This window comes from Candoia aspera, chromosome 2, assembly GCF_035149785.1.
Source record: "Candoia aspera isolate rCanAsp1 chromosome 2, rCanAsp1.hap2, whole genome shotgun sequence".
Taxonomy (NCBI): Eukaryota; Metazoa; Chordata; class Lepidosauria; order Squamata; family Boidae; genus Candoia; species Candoia aspera.
Window position 1 is genome coordinate 174,249,506 of NC_086154.1, and position 18,215 is coordinate 174,267,720.

At 40.0% G+C, this 18,215-nt stretch overlaps 1 protein-coding gene across 1 annotated transcript; it reads left to right on the top strand.

Moving 5' to 3' along the window:
* Positions 1-9,321: 9,321 nt before the first annotated feature.
* On the top strand, positions 9,322-16,842 carry LOC134491279 (protein NipSnap homolog 3B-like). The gene is made up of 6 exons (XM_063294916.1): positions 9,322-9,478; positions 12,524-12,746; positions 13,395-13,550; positions 15,183-15,332; positions 15,999-16,085; positions 16,176-16,842. The coding sequence occupies exons 1-6, from the start codon at positions 9,401-9,403 to the stop codon at positions 16,250-16,252; spliced, it is 771 nt and encodes a 256-aa protein (XP_063150986.1). The 5' UTR covers positions 9,322-9,400; the 3' UTR covers positions 16,253-16,842.
* Positions 16,843-18,215: the final 1,373 nt, after the last annotated feature.

The window sequence follows — 18,215 nt, forward strand, 5'->3', positions numbered from 1 at the left end:
TGTTTTTGAGAACTTATCACCCAGTCTTTAATTTGCCATTTTAAACATTTTTTTTAAAAATGATCTTTTTAATTTTAACCTGGGTATGGAGCAGAAATTGCCTTGGCATCTTTGGAAGGGGATTTACACCATGTAGTACATAGGACAAACACAATTCTCCCAGTTTTTGTTGGATTTCTCAGGACTGACATAATTGACTTGGATGTTCTTCTGGACACCTCTGTCAGTTGGAAGCGCTGTTCTGCAGTGGCTTTATCAAGCCTATTTGGGCAGAAGAGCTATTAGGCAGCACCATAGGACTTTTGTTGTATCTCATGGACATGCATTTTTGAGGGCACCGCAAAGCTACATCCTGTCCCCTATGATCTTCATAAGCTTCTTGGAACCACTGGTTGGATCCTGGCTTAATATCATGCTTAGCATAGGACCAACTCATCCCTGATTTCAATGCTTATACTCTCAGCAAAACAAGCATCGTTTTTCAATATGTAAACATTTCCTATTATACTCTTATGGTGGTAAGGTTGTACTGTATATCTTTATGACTTTGGAATTTTTCTATCATGATATGATTCTAAAGAAGTAACCTTTAAAGGAAACTTTTGAAATAATCAAATTATTTCTCAGCAAGTTGCTTTTGGATTTATGTTCCAAATATTTTTCTGTGCTGAATCCACACTCATAAGTAACCCAAATCAAGTCTGATGTCAACTTGGGAGGAGCTCCTGCTACAATAGGACTGACTCCTAAGGAGGCATGGCTATGGCTGTACCCGGGCTATACATCTACAGACTAATTACTCACATATAGAGTTAGTTGTGCTAGACATCATGGAGTTGATTTCTGAATAAACATGCTAAAGACCATGCTGATACCCATCCCAGATCACTTCAAGCTGCTAAACCACTTCTTGAGGAGGGTGATAACCCTCCAAAATAAAGTGTGTGCCCCATGCCAGATTGTTAGAACTTCAGCAAGCTGTCTGTAGTAAACCTGCTTCTGTGTTATTTTTTCCAGAGTTATGCTCACTAGCTTCTCCCCTTGCATATCATTTTTCCCTTGTTGCCTAGAACATCAGATTGGCCTGCTTTTTGGAACACTGCTGTAGTTAACTAGCTTCAATGAAAGATGACTTGGGATGAGGCAGAGGACACTCAGGGAAACCATCTTTGTCCTACCTGCAGAAAAGGCACAGCTCACATTCATTCCGGTACGTTAACCCGTTGTTCCCACAAATAGGGTTGTGGTACAAAATACAAATTGGTTGGAGGAAAAAGTAGATACAGATGGGCTGCAAACATTAAGGAAACATAAGAGATAGTGGTTAAGAAGAGACTTTGCTACTTAATTGTCCCTAAATCAAGAAGGCTGTCACACAGTGTTGATGAATACCGTGCAGCCTAGCCTACAAACCTGGGATTTCTTTGAGATCACCCAGGGCCGCAACTAGGGGGGGGCAACCGGGGCATGTGCCCTGGGCACTGCACTGGTGGGACGCCAAAATGAGTGCTGGGGGGGCTAAAATGAGTGCTGGGGGGGCGCCAAAATGGGCACGGAATCCATGTTTGCCCCAGGTAACACAGACCCTAGTTGTGGCCCTGGGATCACCCATCCAAGTACTAATCAGGACTGACTTTAGCCTTTTTGTGATCAGCCCAGGTCTGCTGAGTGCTCCTACCTCTGCCTTCTCAAAATACTTTTAAAATAGTGCCTTCTGTAAAACCACTGCCTACAACTTATAAAACCAGCCTAAAATAAATAAAAACTTATATCGTTCTAACAACTGGCTACATTTGCTTCTATCAAGCCATTTTCTTTTGTTTTCTTTTCTTTTAATTTAAAACTTGTGCATGATATCCTTCCTTAACCCAACATAGAGATTATTTGTTTATTTATCACATTTGTATGCTGCCCAACTTCCAAAGACTCTGGGAAGCATACAACGATTTTAAATGCACATGTACACTCATTAATATAGAAAACAGTATATCTCCCTTGTCTGTCTGGCATGCTTACTCCGTGATGGGCAGAAGTATCTAAAGAGAACCAAGCTGCTGGATCTAAACCACCATGTTAATATTTTCCAGTGCTCCAGAGCAGTTGTGTCACAGGTGAATTGTAGAAAATCCTCATGATGTCTAGCTCCAGCTGCACAAAACTGCTCTGAATGCCAGGCCAAAATATATTTTTTAAAGAGAGTATAGAACAGGTATGAGCAGCAGCATCTGGGATCTCACAGGAGGTGTTTGAAGCAAGCTCTCATACAAGCAGATACTGTACAAGGGAACAGCAGCACATGACTCTTTTACAGCCCCCTCCCTGTGCTAGACTGTCAACGTGAAACTCTTTTTAACTCCTGAGAAATTAGCTGTGTATTGTCACATCAAAAATAGCAAAACCATTTAAACCAATGTGGACATGGTAGAAATAATAGCCACCGGTACCCGCAGAAACACTCTGAACTAACCCACAGTGCAAGCAGCTTTAAAAGAAACAATAGTTCATTGTCTATAGTCACCTCCTCAATTTTTCATGTTTATTTTGACAAGCAGTTCTTGGTCTTTTAGCACACAGTTTGATAGAATTCGGATTGATACACCAAGCCCCATGACATTCCAGAATGCTTGAAGGTTCTATTTTAAACAATTTAAGAGTTTCTTTCTGCTAGAGCAAACCAAAGGCTTAACTAGTCTAAGATCCTTTTTTTCCGAAAGGCCAACCAGATGCTCTGGTGAGTGTACAAGCAAGACAGTTTTGCACCCAGCCTGTGTATTTAGAAAGCACGCTGAGTCTGATCCTGGAACTAACATTTAGCAATCAGGACTTTGTAATCCTATCTTGTTCTTCAAGTTGGTCTTTTATAGTATCTTTTTTAAAGTCTGATTCACCTGACCAGCCTTTCATTCTATATCACGTTTCAGCCTGCCCTTATACCATAATTCTCACTATCCCCTGTTTTTTTGGAAACCAGGATACTGAAAGGTACAGTTAGGGAAAGCTGCTTTATATGTACTTTTCTATTTTAATAGTGACAAATGTGAGAGAGAACATTTGTGAGGACCACCACCACCCATTAATTCAGAAAAAGTATTGTCTGAGCAGAGAATAATAATAATAATAATGTATTAAAGTTGTATGCTTCCCAGCTCTAAACAACTCTGAGCATCTCACAACAATCAAAGAAAGAAATTACAATCAAATCAATAAAAGATAAAAAATAAAGATAAGAGATCACAAGAGTGATGAAGCAAGAGGCCTCCCCCTCACTGAAGGCCTGGGTGACAAGCCAGGTCTTCACAGCAATTCTAAATAAGAGCCGAGTGGGGGCCATCCAGATCTCTGACGGGACCTGGAGCACACCAATCCTGCAGGATCAAATCTGCCAGGCAGATGTTATGGGAGACAAGTGGCCCCTCAAGTAGCCAGGCCCTATGCTGTGTAATAATTCAGCGTGTCAGCTCCTCCCTGCATGGCTCACTAAAAGTCTTGCTGGTTTGGCTATCTCGTTGAGATTTCCATTGTTGCTATTCAATGAAGCAAACCTGAAGTTATTTTCAAGCTGATGCCTCACTTAGCAACAAGTGACCAATGGCATGAGAATACTAAAGCCAGCAAGATAGAAGCAACACTTAGTGAACTACAGAGAAAGGAGCCAGCACAACTATGCCTAACAAAATACAACCCTTAGTGAGTTTGTCATCCAAGCACAGGTATTTACTGGTAATTGGAAGGACCACCGGTCTCCCATAGGACCTGTCCAGCTGATTCGATCTGTAGGCTTGGTGTGCTCTGAGTTCCTCTGATTAAACAATGCCATCTACAGTATCAGAACCCAGGAAGTGCACCTTCTCTGTGGCAGCACCTGGGCGACCCCCACCCTGCTGGTGTTTCGAAGGGCCTCGAAAACCTGGCCCTTCCCCAGGTCTTCAGGGAGGGTGACTAAAGGCCCCTTTAGGGGGTGTTGGCAGTTTTCCTTCCTTCTGGTTCGGTTTTGTCATCCTTGCCGTCTTTATTCTTTATTTTGATCTCTTGTTTTTGTTTTTCATTTTTTACTTGCAAACCAGCAGAATAGATACAGTCGGGCAGCATATAAATTCAATAAACTATTATTATTGTTGTTATTATATTTATAGACACAAACAACAAAAACAACAATCAAGCTTACACGTCTTGGTAGTTTTCTTCCTCCATGTTCTTCTGGGTTCCTCCCTGCAAGAAAATGCATATGAAATCAAAATCTTATGTCACTTACGTAAAAAATTACATTGTTGGTACAACTTTGTTCATCTTCCATCATGGTCCCAAATTCAGCAGCGCAGGCAGTGATGGGCATGCCTTGGGATACCCACGTGACACTTCTGCTCCTCGAGATGCACTGGTTGCCCGTTTGCTTCCATGAGTGGTTCATAGCATTGGTTGTTATCTATAAAGCCCAGAGGGTCCAGTTATATGTAGGATCTCCTCTTTCCCTTGGTGCCTGCCTAGCCAATTTGAGCTGACAGGGCTGGCCCGCTCCAGGCTCCTTCAATTAAACAGTGTCCTCTATCAGGACCCAGGAAGTGCGGCTTCTCTGTGGCAGTGCTTGCCCTCTGGAACGAGGTCCTCCTGAGATCCAGATGTCTCCCACCCTGTTGGCATTCCGGACTGCCATAAAAAACTGGCTGTTCTCCCAGGATCCCCTTTTGCTGGATGTTAGATGCTGCTGGGGCTTTTTGGTGACTACTGGGTCAGCCATTTTATGTTTTTCCTTCGATTCCTTCTGTTCTAGCTCGTTTTTGATGTTTGTTGTTTCTTACTGTATTGTATTTATATTATCTTGTGTATTGGAAGCCACCCACAATTGTTTGGAGTTGGACAGCATCAAACAAACAAACAAGCATTCATGTAAGACAGCCCTTAGGCAACTATGGCTGTTCCTGAAAAAGCTAAAGAGATTTGAATCTAGTTAGTATTTGGATAGGAGACTACCAAGAAATCTTACAGATGTAGGCTAGATTGAGAAGATGAAAAAACAGCCTGGAAGGAGGCACTGGCAAAGCATTTCTATATTGTTGCTCAGAAAATTGCATAGATCTGCCTGTATGGTATACAGTATAGCACTGTTTCTCAACCTTAGCAACTCTAAGTTGTGAGGATTTTAACTCCCAGAATTCCTCAGCCAGCATGCTGGCTGGGGAATTCTGGGAGTTGAAGTCCACACATCTTAGAATTGCTAAGGTTGAGAAATACTGCTATATAGGAACAGAGCTTCACATGAGGGAGTCTTTATCTTTTATGAACAATTTGATGAAATTACAATGAAATAAACACATTCAAGATTTTCCCATCCCATCCTAATTTAAAAATCTCTTGTTCAGTCTCTTGTCTAAATGGCAAAAGAGAGCTGAGGACAATTCCCTCGAGGTCTTTTTTTAAAAATCACCAGATTGATCAAGCTGACTATCAGCTGCAAACTATAGGCATAAATTAAAGCAACATGGGCACTTGCTGCTTACTTAAATCCAGTTTTATATCCCAGAACATTATTCCCCGCACAGCATTCTTCACATATACTATATAAGGCCCAATCTAGTAAGGGAACTTAGAGATCTGTGTTATTGAATGAAGATTGATGTGGATTAAACAAATAACAGCTCTGGAAACTGGTACTTTTACCTTCAAATAGATTTACTTCTTGTCAAGCAAAATTATCTTCCTGGGTTTCCTTATGTGATTTTAAACACATGGCGAATAAAATAAAAATATCACCGTTGTACAGTTACCACCTGCTGTGTGAACTTGGCTGAATGCATGTATTTGTAGATGGGCCAACTCTTCATATTGTTCTTTTTAAGGCAGGCATAAAAGGAACTGTTTTATCTAACATTTTAATCAGAGAATTTAATACAGATTCCGTAATTTAATTTTATTTATAGATGCCAGTCCACACAGTGTTAAATTTAATTAGTCCTAATTTTTTTAAAGATTAATCTTTTAACATTAATATTTCAATATAACCTGAACTTTCAGAATCTGGATTGTTGTATACTAATTGCTGCAAGAGAGATTTTATACAGAAATAATGCAAAATGAGGGAACAGTTAAGTTACAGTTATAGCCCACTTCTACACTGGCCTTTACAGCTACTGTTCACAGGTATTTATTTATTTATTTGATTTATATAGCCGCCCATCTCACTTTTACTTGACTCTGGGTGGCTTACAATAAAATGAATAAAATACATAATCGAAAAAATAGAAAATAAATGCTACAGCATTATCCCCACAACCTTCACAATAGGGAAACACTGTGGCCCTTTCTTATGTTCACATCTCAAACTGGAACATGTTATCAAATTTCATGTCAAAGAGGCTGCCCAACTATACTACAGATTCTTATTCCATTTAAGATCTGTACAGTAAATGCTGTTAAACATCAGCATTCCCACGGAGATCCAGATGGCCCCAACCCAATTGGCCTTTCATAAGGCTCTGTTTCCCTAGGCCAGGAGATTAGGCTAGCTCTGTTGTTGCTGATGTGTTTTTCTGATTGGAAGGTGTCATTTAACTGGGGTGTTACAAGTTATTGTTTTAATTATTGGGTTTTAATCTTTACCACCCAAAGTCACTGTTGTGAGGTCACCAGCCATATAAATTATTTAAGTAAATAAAAAAAATGTTGCAGTATTACGGGATACTTTCTTTTCTCCTACTTCAAACCCTTTCTTAATATATATTTTTTTTATTTAAACAAAGTGCCCCTGGGCTATCCTGGTTTCACTGTACAGGTAGTCCTTGCTTAACAACCACAATTGGGACTAGAATTTCAGTTGCTAAGTGAACCAGTCGTTAAGCGAATCCAACCTGATTTTATGACCTTTTTTGCAGTGGTCATTAAGCAAATCACTGCAGGCATTAAGTGAACCATGTGGTTGTTAAGCAAATCACACAGTACCCCATTGATTTTGCTTGCCAGAAGCCGGCCAGGAAGGTTGAAAATGGCAATCACATGCCTACGGGACCCTGCAACGGTCATAAATGCAAACCAGTTGCCAAGCACCCAAATTGTGATCACATGACCAGGGAGACATGCGACAGTTGTAAGTGTGAGGACTGGTCATAAGTCAGTTTTTTCAGCACCCTAAGTCCTGTCACTAAACAAATGGTTGTTAAGTGAGAACTACCTGTATCTGCTCCCTCCACAGAACCTCAAGCTGTTATATTCCAATGGTTGATATTCACCCACTCTTTTCTTGACACAAACTCTGGGATGAAACCAGGTACATTCTATAACCAGATAGGCACTTAGCTGATACTACTTAAAAGGGAAATAGTGAGATTATTTCTCAATTCTATTTGCTGAACAGACATCAATTTATATGATATAAATTTAATAAATAAATAAAAAATAAAAATAGCTTCCTATGATTCTTCCGGATACAATCTGAGAAGCAGGTTTACATTATACATTTTAAAAACTGGCAGCAAAAATGCAATCACGGTGGTACATTTCTAAGCATTAGCAATCCCCCATTTCAATAAAAATTATGATTAAAAACATAATGAATAGATATAAATATGATTAAATAATACTTTGATTTAAAATAATGGCAAAGCTACAGTAAAATTTCAAGGCAATCCATGCTTTATGACTGTGATTCAAGACGAAGTATTACAATGAAGATTCTGCTACAAGTTAATTAATCAACTTCATAGCATAAATGAGTATAACCTTTTATAAAATGCCATAACTATACATAGAGAAATCAAGAGGCAATAGCAGTAGAACCTGATCAAAACAGTTAAAAGTGTGATCCATTCAGTATTAGGCATTTTGTCACATTTATTCTAGCAGTCTCTCCCAAAATTCAGGTCCCTGGATATCACTGGACTACAATTTCCATTATGCTTAGTCAATATGGCTAAAGATCAGGGATTTTATAGTCTGTGGAGACAAGATTGCCTTATCAGCCTTTTCCAGTCTAAAATATTCCCCAGCTGTATGATAGCATTTAAAGAACTCCAGGACTTATCAGTCAAAACAGTGAAATGCAGGCAGAATATAGTTATGCAGTTTTTAATATTCATCGCTGAGGGTGACCAGATTAACAAAAAGGCTTCTTTTCAATATTGTTTCACTGTAGCTATTAGATGTGCTTTCTTAAAAGAAAGAATACACAATGACTAGAGGCACAGAAACAGACTCCTATTATGTATTTTGATTTTTTTTAACCATTTCATTTCCCATTAGCTTTACGACATGAGCAGTTTGCCGGATTTGGAGAAATAGAAGTGTGTCTCTTGATGCTGATTTTTCTTGAGCCTAGTTCACTCGCCATTGAGTATAATATCTTTAAAGCTGTGTAGTGAGCCTTCCTTCAGCTAGAGCTGAAGACAAATTTAAGCATCATTTTTCACACTTACATGTGGCCTGTTTGGTGTTTCCTTAGCATGTTGTGTGAATCCATTGTGGACTGTAAACTATGCTTTATTTCTTTGAGGTGAATCCAGCCAGCATTGGTGTACTCAACAAATCATGTTTAAACAATGGCTTGGTGCAATGTGAGAATCCAACTTGCTCTAAATGCAGAAACAGAGGAGCTACAGAGTTTCATCTCTCTCCTATTCGTGCCAAGGAAAAACTTTTGCTGGATACAATACCATTCTATCAAAGGCAAACAGAACCGGGGGGACTATTTAGTAACCTTCTGGGCTGTGTTTACAGTTATCCTGAGATTACTTTAAGCAGAGTTTTGCAACTATTTACATTGCTGGGTTCAGAGGATACATTAAACCCAGTGTTTTTCAACTTTGGCAACTCTAAGATGTGTGGACTTCAACTCCCAGAATTCCCCAGCGGGGAATTCTGGGAGGTGAAGTCCATACATCTTAGAGTTGCCAAAGTTGAGAAACACTGCATTAACCCATCATACAGTGGGCACAATACACTCGTCCGAAACTCCGCTGTCCAAGGCACGCTGTGAACCCAGCCTCTGTCTCTAAATGTCGTCACCCGAAAAATTGGGCTATTAAAGAAAACCGCCGCGTTCAAGGAGCAACACTGGGTGGGACCCCATATTTTTGACAGCAGCGGGAAGAACAGAAAGGGGCACTTCTGAATTTTAGACGAGCTCATTCATCTAAGTGGGCAAGTATATAGCAGTGCGTGTAAAAAGGGATCTCGGATGCGTGAAAGCAAGGTGAAACGGAGACTTAAAGGCGCAACAGCAAAGCACATGCGTTTCCCGCCTCTCTGAAGAGTTGCCTCCGGATACGTTCCCCACGCCCGCCTGTCCGCTTTCCGCCGTAACGCCAAGGCGTGCTTTTTGGCCCTCTGGGGCTTCCGTAGGGAAAGAGACGGAGGAGTGTGGTCTCCTCTCGTTCTTCAACGTCGCCTCTGGGCGCTTACAGATTTTCCGACCATGATGGGTCTCCGCGTGTGCTGCGTTCTTGGCCGCCTCCTCAGGAGAGCTGCAGCGGCAGGCCCTTTCCGCGCCCAGGTAAATCCCCTGAGAGTGTTTTTCTTTCCCCCCCGTCTGTGGATCGTTAGATGCCTGCTCTGCAAGCCAAGCAATGTGACATGTCTCAAGGCGGGACCTCCTTTTCCGGACCGGGCTGGAGAGCGGTCTGCGGGCAGGGGTACACCCCCTCCCTCTGTTGCCCAGATGCAATAAGATGCCCGCGCACCAGACACGCGGCGCAGCCTTTAAAATAGGCTGGGGTTTGTTGTGATTTCGGTTAAGAACCCCTTGGGAAGAAAGAGAAACCTGCACCTCTGGTGTTCCGTTTTGCCTTGGGGGTGGCATGCCTCTGCCCGCGTTTGGCCATTGCTCCAACCGCTGTCGGCCTTGGCTTTTTCCCAAAATGTGAAGCTTCTGGCCCCCAAGAGATTGCCCAGCAAGTGGCATTACCGAGCGGACCTTGGGTGACCTCAGAAACGTTCAGCCTGCAAGAAGGCAGTGGCAAACAGCTTCCATAATATAGTATGGTATTTGGTATAGTAAAGTTCCATACCTCTTCCATTCTCTCTTTCTTTCCTTCACCCACCCACCTACCTTCTATTTCCTTCCTCTCCATCATCTATCTCCTGCCTGCCTTCCTCTATCCCCTCCATTCCTTTCTTCCTCTCTTCCTCTCCTCTATTTATCTATCTATCAACCTACCTTTCTGCCTCCAGATGTCACTAGGAGTCAAGCTCAGTTGAAAGAAGATTTTAGTTTTACAATGTGCTTCCAGTTCTGAAGTTTATATATCCCTGCATTTCATTTGTTCAAAGTCAGAACTATTCAGTTCATAAAGAGTATTTTCAGAATATTCATTTTTGTTAGAGTATTCATCAATGCCCATAGCATCATGAAAGTATCACAGTTCAAATAATGTTTTTAAAAGAACAGTGTGAGTTTGGCACTATGAAAAAGGCCAAATAACACTTCTGTATTGTTGCTAAGAAAACAAAATAGGCATGTCCATTGGGAATTGAGCTCAACTTGACAGAGACAGTGGGGAAAAAACTGCTTGCTGATTGAGACGTACAGTATTTGGGAAATGAACTCTTATGAACATATAAGTAGAAACTGCCAGTGAAAAGTGAATAGTAGCAGGTTGGGTGTGTTTTTCTGAAGAGTTATTTGCCTTTAAGAGCTGCGTAATAAATCAAACAGGTGTGTTTCTCCCATTGTTACTTTTGCAAGATAAGTAAGCTTACATAAGTATGTACAATCCTCTGTGGATTGTAAAGAGAGGGGGCTGATAAGAGAGAAAAATAAAACATGAAAACTCTGGAAGAGGTAAATTATCAGTAAATTATCAATATGAATCTGATCCCATTTTCGCTTCCTCACAAGATGGTCCATTTTTTAGCTGAATCCATTTCCCCCCACATAGTGGCATATGATACTGTTTCTCTCCATGCTATAAAAAAGCTTCATCAGTTGATGATTTATGTAAGTTAGGACTTTTCTCTCTGCCACAATGGGCAAGTAGTAGTAGTACATTTCTAACATCATTTTCTTCTCTTCAGGTGATTTTACCAGTCCTGGATAATTTCAGAGTTAAATATGATTGCTTGTTAGTAGCATTGGGAGCTTTGTATAATAGGAGTTATGGCTTATTTGTCACCACAGGAACTTTGCATAGCAGATGCATTTTTGATAGCATACCAATATGTTTTCTGCATGTGCTATGTTGAAAAAATAAATTCCTTTTATATGTTGTATGGGTAGGGAGCTCCAGTTATATCCTGTTCATTGATCAGGTTCAGAGCTGCTTAACTTTTGCTGCAAGAGACCCTAATGCCGATGTCTAGATTTTGCTTAGGGCTATAATTATTTATTTACTTTGTAGTTTACTATTAATCTGTAGTGGTTTCTCCTCCACATATCTTTTTTACTGTGGACATGACTGAAATTAAAGCTGAGCTGCTCAGCTGTTAATTTTTAAAAATCCAGATGCTGGATCAAAATAAAGCAAATCTCTGCAACGTTAGTTGTGCATTTTGACTTTCAGCATATGAAAGGGATGTGGGAGAAACTGGGAAGATTTTTGATTGAACTGAGATTTCAAATAAATGTGTGTATTAATTTCTAGGCATCTCTGAAGAAATGCTACCTAGGAAAAATGCAGCGCTTCTGTCTGGTGCTTGAAGTTTATGGCTTGGGAAGCATGTTGTGAACTAATGCCAGAGATGAGCAGTGGTGCGTGATGCTATGAAAAATGCACTGCCAGTTCCTAAATGAAACAAGTCATGATATTTTACCGTGGACTGCTGACATGCATAACTTTTGCTGTGCTCCTCTTATTGATTAGCACAGTAGTTTCCAAACTGTGTTAGAAACCTTGCACTTCCTTGGCAAATTATCAGTGCTTTTTCTGCTGAAAAATTGGTAAGGAGAAACATTCCTGAAAGACAGTGCCACAAATCTCAATATTCTTGACAGTGTACAGCCAGAATATTCTTATTATTTACTCAGGCTTCTCTGCCACTCCAGTCCAAAGAATAGTGGGTGTATGCATATTTTACAAAATAAAATCAAGCAGTTGCAGATTTTCAGGTAAATCGAAGTAGAAAGAATTTCTGTTTATAGGATATGTGAAATTTGTTGATTTATTTAGGTATCAGTAATTGTCTAAGTTCGCAAAATGTTAAAACTGTAATACAGTTTATTATTTGGGTTGATCATGTTGTATATACCCAGCTACTACAGTAGCCTCCTTTATAATTTTTGGGGGGAAAGCTAGGCAGAAACAGTTCATTAACTGAGTGAACTCTTTCTCAGTTTTTTCTTAGTTCCACTCTCCCTATCTTGGATTTTTTCACAACTCTTCAAGATGAATGGCATAAATCTTTGTAAGAGCTAAAGCACTGATACTGTATTTGCCCCAATGAATTATTAAAATTCAAAGCTTAAACATGAATAAAGCTTTGGCATCTTATTTACTGAAATTCTCATGTTGTAGTATCTCACTGATCAAATCATATATTCTATGACTACAAACCTAGAAACTGTCATTTTCCCTAAATGTTTCATGCTTTTGTCTCTTTAAAGCCAAATGTGCTTCAAGCGTGTTCATCTTTTGCTACTGGACCCAGACAGGAAGTTGGCACTTTCTATGAATTTCGTACTTATGACATTAAGCCAGCAAAATTAAAGGAGTTCCTTGAATTGGTCAATAAATGTATTAAGATTCGTATGGTTCACTCACAGATGATTGGATTCTGGACAGCTGAATTTGGGGCAATGAATAAGGCGTTTCATATTTGGAAATACGGTATGAATTGCATGGTAGTGTTTCAAAGAGGTTAAATGTGCCTTTTTAAGTTATTACTGCTATGAAGTTTATTACCAAGTTATATGGGTCTTCTATCCTGGGGTTATAAATGATAGTATCCAAAAGAGATTCGGGATCTATGGGGCTAATTTAGTTTAGAAGCAGTTCTTTGTTAATTAAGCAATAGAAAAAGGCCAGCACATTCTTGCAAATGCACATCAAATTGCCTGCCAATCAGAAGAGTTGATAATGGACATTTCTATTCTTGCCTGGATAATTTTGAGGCATCAGGGCTAACAATCTATGATAACTGCTAAAGGAGGCCCCAGTCTTTGTCTTTCAATGGCTGGAGTCCCTGATGTTTGCCAAAATAATTTTGAGCTTCATGAGTGTTGGAATTATGCTACAATGCATGGCCCAGCAAAAGAGCATGTGAGGCTCCTGAAGAGAAAATGGGACAGGAGAGTGGAACCATATTGCCTTGTATTTTCCAAGGCTGGATTTTGAGAGTTCTGTTTTTAATGGTGATATTAAGTTAAAACTTCTTATCAAATTTTACGTTTATTTCTGTGTAGCTTTGTGTTTTTATCATGGAAGCAAGTACAACATTGGCTGTAGAATTTCCATCTTTTTTTTTTTCTTACACAGATAATTTTGCGGACAGAGCAGCTGTAAGGAAGGCTGTAATCAATGATAAAGAATGGCAGGAAAAATTGGCTGCAATTCTTCCACTTCTGAATAAACAGCATATGGAAATTGCTTACTTGGTCCCCTGGTGTGATTTGGGGATCCCACCAAAAGAGGGTCGGTTCTCTTACTCCTCAACCTGCTGTACTGATTTCATATCCATAGAATCCACAGAAAATCCACAGAAACTCAGAAATTGATTGAGGAGATGGTATAGGGAAGATCTTAGTACTTCTGGGCTTGGAGTCACCGCTTTTGCTAAAATTATAGCACACAGCTGATTAGCAAGATTTATTAGTTCCTCATTGAGGTAATAAGTTTCAGCTCCCTTTCTCTTTCAGTTGTTGTTTTTTCCTTGCCTCCAACCAGCTTGAAAGGATACCTACACCAACATTTATTTAGTTAGTTATTTTCTATCCTGCCTTCGCCTTTATTATTTTATAAATAACTCAAGGCAGTGAACATTGCTAATACTCCTTCCTATTTTCCCCACAACAACAACCCTGAGAGGTTTGCTGGGCTGAGAGAGAGCAACTGGCCCAAGGTCACCCAGCCGGCTTTCATGCCTAAGGCAGGACTGGAACTCACAGTCTCCTGGTTCCTAGCCCATTGCTTTAACCGTTAGACCAAACTGGCTCTCAATAAGTCAAGGTGGAGAATATACCTAATACTCCTTCCTATTTTCCCCACAGCAACCCTGTGAGGTGAACTGGGCTGAGAGAGAGCAACTGGGCCAAGGACACCCAGCCGGCTTTCATGCCTGAGGCAGGACTGGAACTCACAGTCTCCTGGTTCCTAGCCCATTGCTTTAACCATTAGACCAAACTGGCTCTCAATAAGTCAAGGTGGAGAATATACCTAATACTCCTTCCTATTTTCCCCACAGCAACCCTGTGAGGTGAACTGGGCTGAGAGAGAGCAACTGGGCCAAGGACACCCAGCCGGCTTTCATGCCTGAGGCAGGACTGGAACTCACAGTCTCCTGGTTCCTAGCCCGTTGCCTTAACCGTTAGACCAAACTGGCTCTCAATAAGTCAAGGTGGCGAACATACCTAATACTCCTTCCTATTTTCCCCACAACAACAACCCTGTGAGGTGAGCTGGGCTGAGAGGGAGTGACTGGTCCAAGGTCACCCAGCCAGCTTTCACCCAGTGCTAAGGCGGGACTGGAACTCTCAGTCTCCTGGATTCTAGCCCCTTGCCTTAATCACTAGACCAAACATGCATGCCAAAGAACCACAGGCTAGTGGGGGAAATGAAAGTGGGAACTGTCATAGTTTTACTACTTTCTTTAGCTGTGGACTGAAACCAAAACAATACTTCAAAATATTCATCCTTTTAATCTCATTTTAAAAGCTATCATATTTTCCAACCCTAACCCTTATTTATATTTGTGTGTGTGTGTGTGTGTGTGAGATCGAGAGAAATTACTATATCTACTACTTTCTCTTAAAATTATTTTATTGATAAAATAGTTTTTTTTTAAATGGTCAAAGTTATATTTAAAGCTCTTCCAATTGAGGCAAGCATGGGATCTGTGGACAGATGGGTATACCTACACACATGTAATTCAAAATTATGAACTGAAAATAAATTTAAACTCCAAGCATGCATGGATTTAAAGCCAAAAGTAAAATGAAATTCAATTTAGATCATTGGTGAAAATATAGGAATAATATGCTGTAAGCAATGAGTTGCTTGTTTTTGTTTCACTGTCTATAGTAAGCTGATAATGATGCTTCTTCCTAGGGATGTATGAGTTGGTGACTTACCAGTTGAAACCAGGTGGACCAGCTTTATGGGGAAATTCATTCAAAGCTGTTATTGATGCACATGTTAGTAAAGGCTATGCAAAACTGATTGGTGTTTTCCACACAGAATATGGATTTCTTAATACAGGTACAGGATCAAACTTTTCTTATTTCAAATATGGAATCATGCCCCAATATATTTTTTTCCCATTGCTATGATCCATAATTCCACATGTGCTCAGTTGGTATCCATTCACTGTAGCATAGAGACAAGAAGGAAAGGGTCAGTTGGGTCCAGATTTAGTCATACTTAAAGTTAAACCCTTTGAAAGTTCTGTTCACAGCAAATGGCAGTGCATCAGTTGTATCATTTTACTGTTGAAAGCAGGATCCCCACTCCTAGGATTCTGAGAACATTGTCTAAAAATTTGGAGAAAATCTTTAGGAGTATAAGAAGCTTCCTTACAATGATTCAGACTGTTGATCCATCTATTTTGTGTCTACTCTAATTGGCAATGGCTTTCTGAACTTTTGGAAAAGATTTACCCACTTTTTTCTGGAAATGCCAGGACTATACCTGAAATTTTAGTACAGAACATGGGCTACAGTTAACTCTAGAGCAGCACTGTGCCTCTTTATCAAATCTGATATACTTAGCTCTTCTGTGACTACCTGGGCCCTTCTACAGAATTGTACAGAGAAGCCCTTAGAGGCGGAGAATTGTTTGTGCTCATTGGAATTTGCATGTCACAATTTGTTCTGTAGATTTGTACGCACACCTTGTGATACTGTGTTTTTGTTTTTACTTTTATAGTTCATGTGCTTTGGTGGTTTGAGAGTCCGGATATCCGGGCAGCTGGAAGGCACATGGCCCATGAAGATGCCAGAGTGGTAGCAGCTGGTAAGAAATTGCTGTGTTTGTACCTTGGAATGTCTGTCTTTTTTTTTTTAATTAAACTTTGAGAGAGCATATTTTAATTCTTATTTTCAGTTCGGGACAGTATTCAGTTCTTGGAAGCCCAGCAAAACATGCTTCTGATTCCTGCATCGTTTTCACCTTTGAAGTAGTTTTATTCCAGTTGAAGGACAGCACCGAAAATTTTTATTTTCTGCACTCCAACCCTCACTTGCACTTTGTATCTGTAGATGCAGATTGAGTGTAGTTTTGAATAATAGTCATTATTTGTGGAAATTCAAGTTATCCCTCTCAAATAAATGCCTTTCTAATTATCTGCATAAAAATAGATTCAAACTATATGAGCAAATCATGACACTTAGTATGAAATATTAGTATTTGAATATTTAGAGCTGAGAATGAAAAAATGTGGGATGGGTTTGAATTAATAATTTCATCCTGGTGTTACGGTGTTAAATGTCTTAATTTACAAATACAACTAAAAGCAAATGATAAAACATTATAACTTAAAAGTGCTCAGACTTGTAAAATGAATACTAAAAAGTTGATGTCACAATATATTAATCAGGGAATTCTCATTATTGTGTAAGTTGCAGTGAGATCAAGAGAATGAAGTTTCAGATATTACAGCTGAAATTTATTTATTGTTGAGTATTTGTTGCTGGATCTGAACTTTCTGTTGTATTCATTATTGCAATATTATGATTGAGATTATTAAATGCAAAATTAAATAGCTTTTCTGGATTGTGTGTATGCAATTCTGTCACTTCCTCTCTTGCCCCTTGGCAGTACCATTCAGTTTGTGCTACGTATCTTTGCAGGCTTCTTGAAATTAAGCTGCATATTGCAGGTTCCATATCCCATCTTTAAAATCTAAAGTGTATTATGTTCTGGAAGCTAAAAAAAAATCATTAAAATATTGGCCGAAATTTGAAATACTGTATATTTTCATGGATTACATAAAATATTTTACATTCATTTTTGAAAGTTTCATACATCCCAGCAGTAATTCTAATTCTTATGTCTGTGGTTGAAAATTGAATTTGAATTGCTTCTTCTAGGTTTCTTTATTGCTATGTGTACTTTTGTGAGAATAAGCATGGATGGGACTTTTGTCTAAATTGTTGTCAGCCTAGATTACACACCTGCTTTAGACATTAGAAATAACACTCCACAAACTTGAGAGGAGGCCACAACTGAAATCACTTTGTTTTTATTTACCTTCCTCTTAATTGATTCTGCAGTTCCGTAAGTTTGACAACCTAAAGCTAAAACCAAAGACACGTGAGAACCATGACTTGTACGTCTGCATCTGATGTTCTCCCAGCTCTGTTCAGATGAGTTAGATAATTCCTAATGGGCAGTTTTGAAGTCCACTGCATCTGAAGGACATCTGGTATGAGAAGGCTGTCATAGCAAAACAAAGCATGGAAATTCCATAATGCAATTTGTTTCATTTTGGCTTAGCCTAGATGTGTAAACACAACATGATTTGTTACGTGCTGCTGCGTAGGTAATAGCGTGCACTGGGCAGAAATAACAGAAAAATGCCTAAACGTGGGTTCACCCTTTCATGACTTCACCTTCTTTATAATTTCTCAGCCATACTGTGCATGGCTTGACCGCCAAGCAATAGGAAAATCCCAGTACTAGAGACGAATTGGCAATACAACCCAGCTTCACAAAACCAAGTAAATGGACGTTTCTACCACTCTTCTTTGCGATGGTCCCACCGGAAGCTCCAGGGAGAAATTTTAGTTGAGGACCTATAGAGTATAATGAGTAAAAAATTCTGGAACCAATAATTCTGGAACTGAGTAAAGAGAAACCCCATGAAGAACTCCCCCCGCCCCCGCGCGCGTAATATTTGATTTAATTTGCAAAACAAACTTTCCTCCAACACGCTCAGGCAGGCTCCCTGGAGCTTCGCGGGGAGACGACGGAGCTATTTAGTTCAGGGACCCCAAGAGCGGCCGGACTACAATCCATCGGCTCCAGCAACCCGGGCCGAAGATCCAGGGTGCTGGGAGTTGCAATCCAACCAGACCCCAGATGCAGTATCCCGGGGAGCTTTTATCTTCATTCCGCAGCGCCCCCGCCCGCTTGCGGAAGGGG